Source organism: Hydra vulgaris, chromosome 07 (assembly GCF_038396675.1).
Source record: "Hydra vulgaris chromosome 07, alternate assembly HydraT2T_AEP".
NCBI classification, from domain to species: Eukaryota; Metazoa; Cnidaria; class Hydrozoa; order Anthoathecata; family Hydridae; genus Hydra; species Hydra vulgaris.
In genome coordinates this window covers 39,404,240-39,415,859 of record NC_088926.1, presented here as the reverse complement: position 1 = coordinate 39,415,859, position 11,620 = coordinate 39,404,240, and the positions used below count along the sequence as shown (strand labels likewise).

The following is an 11,620-nucleotide window of genomic DNA, read 5'->3' as shown; positions in this document are numbered from 1 at the left end:
CAATGAAATATAAGCCTAATAAAAACAAAACAAATATATAAGCCTAATAAAAACGACCATAACCTTTTTAAAACAAAACAACTATCAAACAGAAAAATTAAAACAAACAAAATGCAAACGTTTTTATACATTAAACGGGATATACCTTGTTATAACAAATGAAAATGAAATTTTTACAACAAAATCGTTAAGAAAGCGCGTTTCTTAATTTCTCCTTTAAATATAAAGGAGAAGTTAAGAAACGCACTTTTTTTCTATTGGAAAAAAAAGTATATTTTACAGAATTAACATAAACAAAACAATTTTTTTGTTTTCACTTACGATCTTACGAATCCCTTAAGATATCCTATAGGATATTATAAGAATATTGCAATCCTAAAAGATATATAAGTTTTCTGTAAGATAGTCAACTAGGGATGTTAATGATGTTTACCCACCGTCAGGTATAAATATTAAGTGTTAACATGCAAAAAATGGCTTTATTGTTATGCATCAACTGCATTTTTTATTCATTGATATTTTTTGACTTTGATTTAAAAATGTGCGTTTGTAATATAAACAATAATATCATAATATACATAATATTATTATGTATAAGTTATATATTATTTATATATAAGTTATTTATATATAATTATATACTATTATAAATAGTATAATTAATATATTATATGTAATATATTATATATAATATAATTATTATATATAGTATAATATATATAATTATATATTAATTTATGTATAAGTTATTATTATTAATAATAACTTATACTTACAATACTTATACTTGTAAAAAAACTTATAATACTTAACTTATGTTTACAATACTGATAAAATCTTGATAACTTTAACATAAATAACGATAACTAAAAAAAGATAATAGTTATTATATAGATCATGACATCATATGTTTATTTATTATAACTGAGTTATAATAAGTTAAGCACTGTTTTTATTTAACTTAATTATAAAATGTTAGGATAAAAATATTAAATTCCAGGTTAAAGGAACAAAAATAGGTCTTATATGATATTTATCTTATGTATATCTTGTATTATGCAGCATGTGTAAGAATATTTCTGCTTGGTGCACTTTGACTGTTGACAATATTTGCATACTGAAATGAGTAAAAGTGACTTGAACAACCAGAATGTATTTTTGATAAATATTAGTAATGACAGGTTAGTAAATATAATTATAATAATAATAATAAAAACTTTTATTTATTAGAATTAGTGAGTCTTCTATATGATAGACTTACACGAACTTTGGGGGACAAATATAATAATTGGAGTAAATATTACCTTTATTTATTACCACAATTAGAATAAGAAAATGTTGTTTTTAAAGAATATTGGGTAAAAGTCAATATTTTCTTAAGTATTAAATATTATAAAAAATACGTATTAAAAAAAATTATGTATTATAAAAAATAAAACAATAAGTATTCAAGTATAAAAAGTATTATGTATTATGATAAAGTACAGCGTGGAAAATAAGAAATCAAAGGCGAGCGGTCAAACTGACCGGCTAATACATAAAATTGACGGTCAGTTGTTTTTATTGGGCGGTCAAAATTTTAATTTTTATATTGGTTTAAATTTTTAACGTAGCAATTACATTTGCATGACGAATTACGTTTGCATGACGAAACTTTGTAAATAAAACAATAACTTGATACTTTAAAATGAACGAACTCGTATTCCTTTTTTATTTGTATTCTATTTTTAAAAAAAATAAAAAATACACATTTTTATGTTATATCAAAAAAATTTAAACTGAATACTTAATCAAGTATCGTTTTATGTAATACAACTATAATAATTGCCTAAGTTACAAAAAACAAAGTTTTATATAACTTAAAAATGTTTTTTTAAAGATGTTTTTAGATATACGTTTCATCTGATTCATTATCCAAAGTTTCATCGAAAGACAATTTTAAATCTAAAGACTCGTCTGATGACGATTCTAAATCAATTAATGTTTTTATAGTTGTTTTTTTCTTTTCTTTTTTTGAATAAGTTTTTCGACTTTCTTGTGTAGGCCTTCGCAACGTATCTTCGGCCCATAATTCAATGGCAGGATTCACATCAAATTCTCCACTATTTGTTTCATCAGTACGCACCCGAATTAAATTATTGAGCCCTTTTTTAAGTTAAGCGATTTCTTGTGTCAGTTTTAATTCTATTCATAAGAGAAAAAAGACGCTCAACCTTTCCATTCGAAACAGGCAATACGAACAACAATTCAACAAGAAGTAGAACTGGACTCCAATCTTTTTTCATAGAACTCGAAAAAATTTGATACCATACTTTACGGTACTCAGTTTTATCTGGTGCCAAATATTTGACAGTGTAATCAACTAAGTTATGCCAAGCATCTAACATATTATTTACACTCCCAGTGAAGCCAGCATTACGTAACGGCATATTATAAAAGTCATACAATTTTTCGATGTTATCATCAGCAAATGAATTATTGGTGTTATTTTGAAACCAGCTACCAGTGTTTAGGATTAACATTCCATACATATCAGGAACTGTATTTTGTGTTTCCAAACGCTCTTCTATGGATTCGGCAATTAACGATACAATCATTGATTTCGAATTCTTAACTAAAGTTAGTGCGTTTGTAAAGTCATGAAGCTCAACATCCTGGAATGAATACTTACCAGTGTTGTTTTTTACTTTTGCAAGGAAACGTTTGACAGTTGGTAAATCATTAAATTCTTTTTTCTTCAAGCGACTTAACTGTTTTTTAGTTTGTTCAATAAATCCAGATGATGCTACGGAATCAATTTCGTTGCTTTGAAAAGTTAAAGATAACAACTTTGCTGGCGATAAAACTTCTATGAATAATGCTATATAAAGCGGTATTCGTCCATGATTCCATTGCTGATGATACCCTTTAAACTTTGCTCTTTCTGCTTGAGTAAAACTGAAGTCTGCAGTCATGTTTTCGAGATGTTTCATATATACTCCATATTTGTCTAAGATCATCTCAAGTGCTTGAATTTTATGTGCAATCCATCGTGTTCCTATTTATTATTGCACAAGTATTTTATTTTATAAAAAGTTTTTATTGCTCAAAATACTGTTTTATAAAGAACTTTTGTATAAAAAACCAGCATCTAATAAAGTATATTATTTTATAAAGTATTTTTTATAGTTAAAATTGAAAAAAAAATCAAATATACCTGATGCTTTTTTGGGGCGAATACCTGCAATGTCAAATGAATTACCCTCTTCAAGGATAGCAACAAGGTTTCCTAACTGTCGTAACTTTTTTGGGGATTTTTTATAAATGTTATACATTTTCAAAATGATGTTATTGACATCATTAAACGCTTTCATTTGTGCAATTTTATTTTTTAACGCTAACTCAAGGCGATGTGCAACACACCAACCAAAAGTTACCCATGGAATTTCTTTCTGAAGTAATACATTTACACTTGTTCTACTTCCTCTATTTACAGCTGCGCCATCAGCACCAAAACCAACTAATTTAGTTTTAAAATTTTCGATACCTTCTGATTCAAGGGATTGACTAATTTTATTGAAAACTCCTTCAGATGTTCCATGTTCAAGATTAGAAATAGAAAGAAAAGAACACTCAACGCATATCTCGGTCTTTCCTATTGGAGTAGGATCGAAACTGATAATAAATATAGCTTCTTTTTCAATTGCAGATACATCTGTTGATGCATCAATTAAAATACTGAAGTAATTTCGTGTTTTCAACTTATTTCTGAGAATATTTGACAAACTCAATCCAATGTAATCAATAAAAGTTCCACAAGTTATTTTATTTCTATATGCTTGGCCAAACTCTACAGCATGATTTTCTTCCAAACGTAGTATTTTAGGGTATACGCTAAGCGGAAGCTCTTCTTTGGCAATAAAGTATGCCACCTCAAATTTTTTTTTTGTTAAATTTAGATCTTTCTTGGTAATGGTTTTCAGGCCCGATAAAATATCAGTTTGCCGCATTTCTTTCTGCAGGTTGCTTAATTTATCATTTCGTTCGCTTACATCCTTCCCTTTACTTTTCATTGCTAATTCGTAGGCTCTTTGATGTGGCAAACCATTTGCATGATCAACTGCGGCACTGTGCTGTATCCTACAACTACCTTCATCGCTTCCCCATTCTGGCGTATATCCTTTATAAATATCAATTTGTTTAGTATACTGACGACATACAGTGCATTGTAATGCTGTAACATAGTTTCCATTATATAATATCTCTAGCCATTCATTTGCATTATATTTTGCAAGAGTAGTGTTTACCCATTTTTGAGCTGTTGTTAGCTGTAATTTTCTACTATTGAGTTTTTTCTTCTTTTCAACAGGTGGTTTTAATTCCGATCCTGCTTGTGTTAAAAATGAAAGTGTTGTTTGTCTCTTTTTAGTCGCATCCATTTTGAAGTGCTGATGTTTGACGATTCTCTTACAATTTAGTAATATAAAAAATGTTCAAATTCGCAATTGTTAATTTAAAACTTATTTAAAAAAACTCATTCATTGCTATGACTTCAGAAATTGAGGGAAAAGGTTACGAGAAAAATGAATGAAAAAAAAGGAGAAAATGTTCGTAGCTACATACATTGATTTTAAATAATGGTTAAATAAGAACTTCAGTCGTTACCGACGTTGAAAAAGAAAAATGATTGCACATTTTATATCTCATTTGTATCATTTTATATCTTTCATTCATTTTTATTTAAAATCATTTTATAAACTATTAATGTTATTTAGTTGATAATAATGTTAATGCCTCTCGTCGGCAGATGCTGAACTAATATTTAATAAAATCATGACAATCGTTTTATGAATTACTATCAAAATTATTTAAGTTACTTAAAACGAAACTTTATACTACAGTATATATATTTTTTAAATTTTAATAGTAGAAAAAAAAAAGCAAACGCGCATTTGGTAATTTTAAATTTATCTAAATATTAAAGTTAACTTCTCAGTCACTCAGCGTCAACCGAACCAAGAGTCTTTAAAATAGAGAACATAAGAACCTCGACAATTTCAAATACGAACTTTCTATTTTCCGGAGTGTTAACTAATTGAAATCTAAGAAATTTATTTTCATCACAGAAGGGCTTGGTGTGCGGCTTTTAGTCGATAATTTGTAAGTTTTGTTGACTACGGATAAATTAAACTAAAAATAAAAAATAAAGGTATTTTTTCATTGCAATTGGCAGCAAAAGGTAAAATTTAAAAGCAAAAGGTAGAAAAAAAGAAAAATAAGTAAAATGATGTAAAGAAAATATAAATAAAATGTAGGAATAAAAAAATGTTCTTAGTTAATATTATATTATTATTAAAACAATAATAAAATAAGAACTTCAATCATTTATGAAAAAAGCAGTTATGGATTTCACCACCACTAAAATGAAATTAGTCTTGATAAGTGAAGCAAAAAAAATTAATAGTTTACGTCATTTATAATACTCACTAACGAAGCGATTTAAAGTAGCGTACAAAGGATAAAATTATTTTAGAAGCTTTTTCAAAGATTTACATTTTATAAAATTTTGGTATATGCATTTTTAAAGGCATCCTGATAATTTGTCAAACATTATATAACTCTTTTTTTTTCAACCGGTCAACCTTGACCGGGAAGAATTCGTTTTGAGAGGTCAAAATAGCAATTTCAGTCATTTCGGGCGGTCAGTGACCGTTGACCGCCCGTTATTTTCCACGCTGAAAGTATATACATCACATTAAATATGTTGTCTATAAAGTAGGGGTTGCAACTGATATTTCAGCTTCAGCTTTAAATTCATTAGCTTAAAATTAAAGCTGAGGCTGATCAAGTCAGTTTAATCAGCTTGATAGCTGATAGTAAAAGAGAAAAATGCTTCCTAAGTACTTTATATTAAAAAAACATGTAGGAAATTGTTCAATAAAAATCTAAAATAGTGACAAAACTTAAACATACATGTAAAAAAAATTTAAATAAAATTTGTCAAAAGTTGTTGCTGTTTATAAATGTTGCTGTCAGAGCTTAGGCTTGCAATTTTTGGGTACCGAAATTGGTGTTTTTAGAGATTTTTTTAAAAAGTGGTGCCCAAAAACCTAATTCCATTTTTGATTATCTACATAAATTTTTGGTAGAGTTCAAAGTTCTTCAAAAAGATGATTTAATCTGTTAAAATATTGAGTATGTTATCAATCTTACTGTTATCATATGTGATGGACCAGCTAGAGCATTTGTTAAGTGTATTAGAGGCACAATGGTTATAACTGATGTGAGTATTGTGTTCAGAAAGGAGAGTGGTGTGGCAAGATAATACTCCCACATATTTCATCAATTTAAACACTGATTCAGATTTTTGTCATCAAAAGCGTTCTGAACATCTTAGTGGTGTTTTAAATTGTATTAAATTTTGACATGGTCTAAAAGTTTCTTTTAGACATTTTGCATCTAGTATGCTTAGGGGTATGCAAAGACTTATCAACTTATAGTAAAATGACCCAAATGGTAAATGGAAATGGATACTGCTAATCTGGTTGTGTGTGTGTGTGTGTGTGTGTGTGTGTGTGTGTGGGGGGGGGGGTGTTTGCAATAAGAATTTCTCACCAATAGGTCAACGAATCTTAGACGTTCTGTGAAATCTGACTGATCGATTTGTCCTATTTAGTTCCTTGAGCGTTCACCTGACGTACCAGGATCATGATCTGCATGATTAGCATTTTACTTACTTATACGAATGGCCTTAGATAATACTAGTTACATTGATACATATGTAAAAGTTTGTGTGTTTCTTTTACTGCTGTTGTGTATATTCATTCTGCTGTACTCTTTAATACTAACCCTTCTCTCTGATGTGTGGGGTGTGAGCAGGAAGAACCTCTCACCAACAGGTCAACAAACTGGAGATGTTCTGGGTAATCCAACTGAACAATTTGTTTTAAGAGGTTTTTACAGCTATTGCCAACTATACCTAGATCAAAAACTGCATGCATAGTACTAGATTGACCTATACATATTTTCTCACAATTGTATTAGATGCATGAACACATCTGTAAAACGTTGTGTGTCCTTTTTACTGTTGCTGTGTATATTCATTCAGTTGTACTCTTATATGCTATTCCTTCAATCTCTTGGTTGTGTGAGATGTTAGCAGTAAGAACCACTCACCTACAAGTCATTGAATTGAAGATATTTCGGGTAATCTGACTGAACAATTTGTTTTGAGTGGTTTTTACAGCTATCACCTACTATACCCGGATCATGACCATCATGAGTAGAAATGGATTGACATATTCGGAGTTCGACTACCACCGCGTTCGGAGTTCGACTCCCACCACGTCCCTGGAAGTACTGCGCTCAACTTAGTTTCTCCGCGCAGCGGCCTTGCTCGGCAAGGTTCGTCTTTTGGAGTTAAAGAGTTGAGAGAGGGTTGCACCACGAATAACAACTAAAAAATAAAAAACACAAAAAAATGAGTAGCCTCCTCGACTGTAGTGGCCCCCCTCGGGCCTTGGGGAGGTGAATAATCTAAAAGAAAAAAAAAATATATATATACTAATTGTCTCATAATTGTATTAGCTGCATGAAAACATCTGTAATACAATATTTGTCTTGTTTACTGCCCTAGTGGATAGTTATTTCATTGTACACTCTGATACTTTTCTACTGATCTGGTTTTGGTGTGGGGTGTTTGCAATAAGAACTTCTCACCGACAGATCAACAAATCGGAGATGTTCCGAGCAATTTTTGATTGTTTGGTCTGTTTCAATTAAATCTTTGAGCAGTCACCTACCATAGCTGGACCCTGATCTGAACGAGAAGTATTGGGGTTACCAACATCTATTGTCATAGAATAATATAGGAAAAATGTATATATATATAATTAAACATTGTGTTCCTTTTTTATTGTTGATAGCGATATTTAATATGGTATGCGATCAGTAACCATTGTATTGAGACACTGTTTACAATTTAGAATTATCAAGGTTTAGAGCGTTTTGTTTCTGCTAATAAAGGTGATAATTGTTTTGAAATTGCAAAAAAAAAATGGTTTAGTTAAAAGGTTTTAAAAAGCAGACGAACCCTGTGACGAATAGGTTATGGTTGAGGAATTTGCAGCTTTTTAGTCATTTTATATATACATACATACATACATACATACATACATACATGCATACATACATACATACATACATACATACATACATACATACATACATACATACATACATACATACATACATACATACATACATACATACATGCATACATACATACATTCATACATACATACATACATACATACATACATACATACATACATACATACATACATACATACATACATACATACATACACACATACACACATACATACATATATATATGTATGTATATAGTGCGGCCGTGGCGCAGTGGTTAAAGCACTTGCTCTATTAGCAGGAGATCCAGGTTCGAAACAACCTTTAGACGTATTTTTGCGTCACGGTAAGGAAGGAGGCATGAGCTCTATGACAAAACCGTTAGGATTTCTTAGGGCACCTAAAAATATATATACTATTGATGTACCGATTAATCAGCATCGGCGTTATCGGCCACTTTTTGCACAATCAGTATTGGCATTGGCCTAATTTTCTGATTTTCCAACCAGTGGCATTTTAATATTTTCATCCTGCATTGTGATAATAATTAAATAATAAATAAACTAAACTATATACATTACTTAGAATTTTTTTGATAAATTTTTATTTTGACTTTGTTTACAGGCAATAATATTTACTTTTAAGATAAGTTTATAACCTTTAATTTAACAGCTGAATGTACTTATACTTTTACTACCATTTTGTTGTTTTTAGAATAATTTTATTTTGTGTTGTTTTATTGTTATACTTAAAATTAACCTATTTAAGTATTGTTATCTATATGTGTTCAAGTATAGCCTACTATATTTCTATATTTTTATTTGTTATTTTTGTATTATTTCGATTCACCTCCCCAAGGCAACTGCAATCGAGGAGGCTACTTAAGATATGGTTACAACCCTCTCTCAACTTTATAACTCCAAAACATAATCCTTGACAAACAAGGCTGCTGCGCCTTGAAACAAGTTTAGCACACTACTACCAGGGACATGGTGATGATAGAACATCACAAAATAAAATAAATATAAAAACATCTTAATTATATAAAAATAGTTTAGATATCTAAACAACATATGATTGTTGTTTTGATATCTAAGTTACTATTAAATTAATAAAGAGTTCTAAGTAGACTGCTTATGATAGTACCATTTTTTTTTTTAAATTGAAATAAAAAACTTTCTTCGTAAATTGTATTTATTTTTTGGAAGTTTTCTTTTCATAGTAAATAAAACTAAAAAATGCATATTTTTTCAACTGAGTTTTTTTAATATTTTTTAAAATAATGGTTTGACTCTAATTAGGGTTGCCAGATGTCCCGATTTTACGAAGGAGAATTCTGCGCCAAATATGTAAAAATATTTTTTTTACTTAGTTCTCCTTCGTAAAATCGGGATATCTGGCATCTTAGTTCTCCTTCGTAAAATCGGGACAACTTTAAATCTTGTAATCTTTTTAAACAAATACTGGCAAGTATTTGTTTAAAAAGATTACAAGATTTAAAGTTGTATGGTTTTATATTTTCAAAATTTAATAATTAGTTCATCAGTATAGGCATCGGTATCGGCCTTTTTACTATGAAGTATTTTATACTTATTATCTTATTTGAAACACTTAAATGTATTTATTAGTAAAAATTATTGTTGAAATTGCTTTAACTATCCTTATTTAATATATAACAAAAGAAATAATACTTAATTTAAAGAATATTACGTCAAAAAATTAATAAATATGAAAAATCAGTTTTTTACATTGTAAAATGTTGCAAAAGTCTGATTTTTGTAACATGTAAAATGTTACATGTTACAAAAGTCTTCATGCGAACCCCTTTTCTTTTGTTTATGTTTACATTAGATTTATATTTTTAATGTTTTTATTTTCACCGTTAATAAAATTGTCATTTTTAAACCCAATTGGACATTTTGTACAATAAAAAATTGGTAATTTTGAAAATGAAGCCTACTAGAAAAGAGTTGCCAGAAGTGATGAAGAATCTTGTTGTTTCTCACTATCAAAATGGGATATCATTGTTGCAGATAAAAGAAATACTCTATGTGCCAAAATTCACAGTTCTGCCTATCATAAAAAAAATTTTCTACTGAGGGTTCTGTTCAAAATAAACCAAGAACTGGCCGCCCAAAAGTTCTTTCGGAATAAACTGAGAATTGGTTGGTACAAAAATCAAGATGCAGTCAAAGTTGAGCGCTCCTAAATTGACTAAGGATTTAGAACTTGATCTTGGACAAACTGTAAATGTGCAAACAGTGAGATAATGTTTAAAGAAACAAACTTTTCATGGAAGAGTAGCGAGTAAGAAGCCCTTCATTTTTAAAAAGAATCGAAAAGCACATTTAGAATTTGCTAAAAAGTATGTTTCGATGCCTAAAGAGTTCTAGGAGACTGTAATTTTTGCTGATGAGAGCAAATTTAATTCGTTCGGATCGGATGGAGGTGTCATTGTTTGGAGAAGAGAGAAACATGGTAGCAACAGTCAAACATGGCGAAAGCAACATGTTGTTGAAATTTGGTTTTCTGATACCTTTCTAAACACTTTTTTCTGTTTTTCTGAATGATTTTTATATCGTACGAAGACTTTTGTAATATTTTAAACAAGACCTTTTTCATTCATCTAAGTTTTTCGAAGAAATTTTCTAAAAATATAATATTTTTCTTTTCCAGATCAAAACTAATGTTGCATTAATTTTGATCTATATTAAGAATTTTGTGCATAATTTCACCAAAAAAACCTGAAAAAATATATAAAAAATGACCAAATTTGTTAAATAATTCACTGTGCAATGACTTTTGTAACCCTCAGTGTGTATGTATAAAGCTATATACAATAGATATATAAAGTTATAAGCAATATATATCAAATTATATTCAATATAAATATAAAATTATGTTTATATAATAGTTTTATACAATTTATTTATCAGTAACTAAAGGAACATTTTCAATTTATTATATGTATCACAAGCATGTGCTTGTTTATTACAAGTACATTTTAAAACATTGAAATAAATGTCGATTATAAAATTAAAGATTATATTTTTCTACCTTCGATAATGAAAATTACATTTTTATCTGAAGAGTTTTAGGAGAAATCGTAAGAGTTTTATAATATTAAAAATAATGTATGTGTTACCTATAAAATTTAAGAATAACAGTTAACTTTAATTTTTTTACAGGTCATATTGAAACGAGATATTGTAAAAGAGGTTTTCAAAGAAGTCGTTTTAACAACAATGCAAAAGCATGCCAATTCGTGAGATAACCGTGAAAGCATCAGGGCCGAAGGATCTGGGGATTTGACGGGTTTCCTATAAGGTTCCCAAAAGGTTTAAACAGATAATTAAAAAAATCACAACAAAACTTACTCGATAGTTGCTATTTATAATTAGTATTGTGCGTGAAATAAATTTAAAACTTTAACTTTTATGCATTACATTTTTTGTATTCCTAACATTTTACATTGTATTCCATTGTATTT

The 11,620-nt window shown here is 29.0% G+C and overlaps 1 protein-coding gene across 1 annotated transcript; it reads right to left on the bottom strand.

Annotated features, from left to right (window-relative positions):
- Window positions 1-2,150: 2,150 nt before the first annotated feature.
- Window positions 2,151-4,418, bottom strand: LOC136082768 (zinc finger protein 862-like). Its single transcript, XM_065802191.1, has 2 exons — window positions 3,197-4,418; window positions 2,151-3,037 (listed from the first exon to the last, which is right to left on the bottom strand). The coding sequence occupies exons 1-2, from the start codon at window positions 4,416-4,418 to the stop codon at window positions 2,151-2,153; spliced, it is 2,109 nt and encodes a 702-aa protein (XP_065658263.1).
- Between the last annotated feature and the right edge of the window lie 7,202 nt (window positions 4,419-11,620).

Bases quoted from the DNA above. Each gene is read 5' to 3' on its own strand.
- LOC136082768 (XM_065802191.1), bottom strand. From the start codon at position 4,418: ATGGATGCGACTAAAAAGAGACAAACAACACTTTCATTTTTAACACAA. The intron at 3,038-3,196 runs GTATATTTGATT...AATAATAAATAG, and splicing joins TCGCCCCAAAAAAGCATCAG to GAACACGATGGATTGCACAT.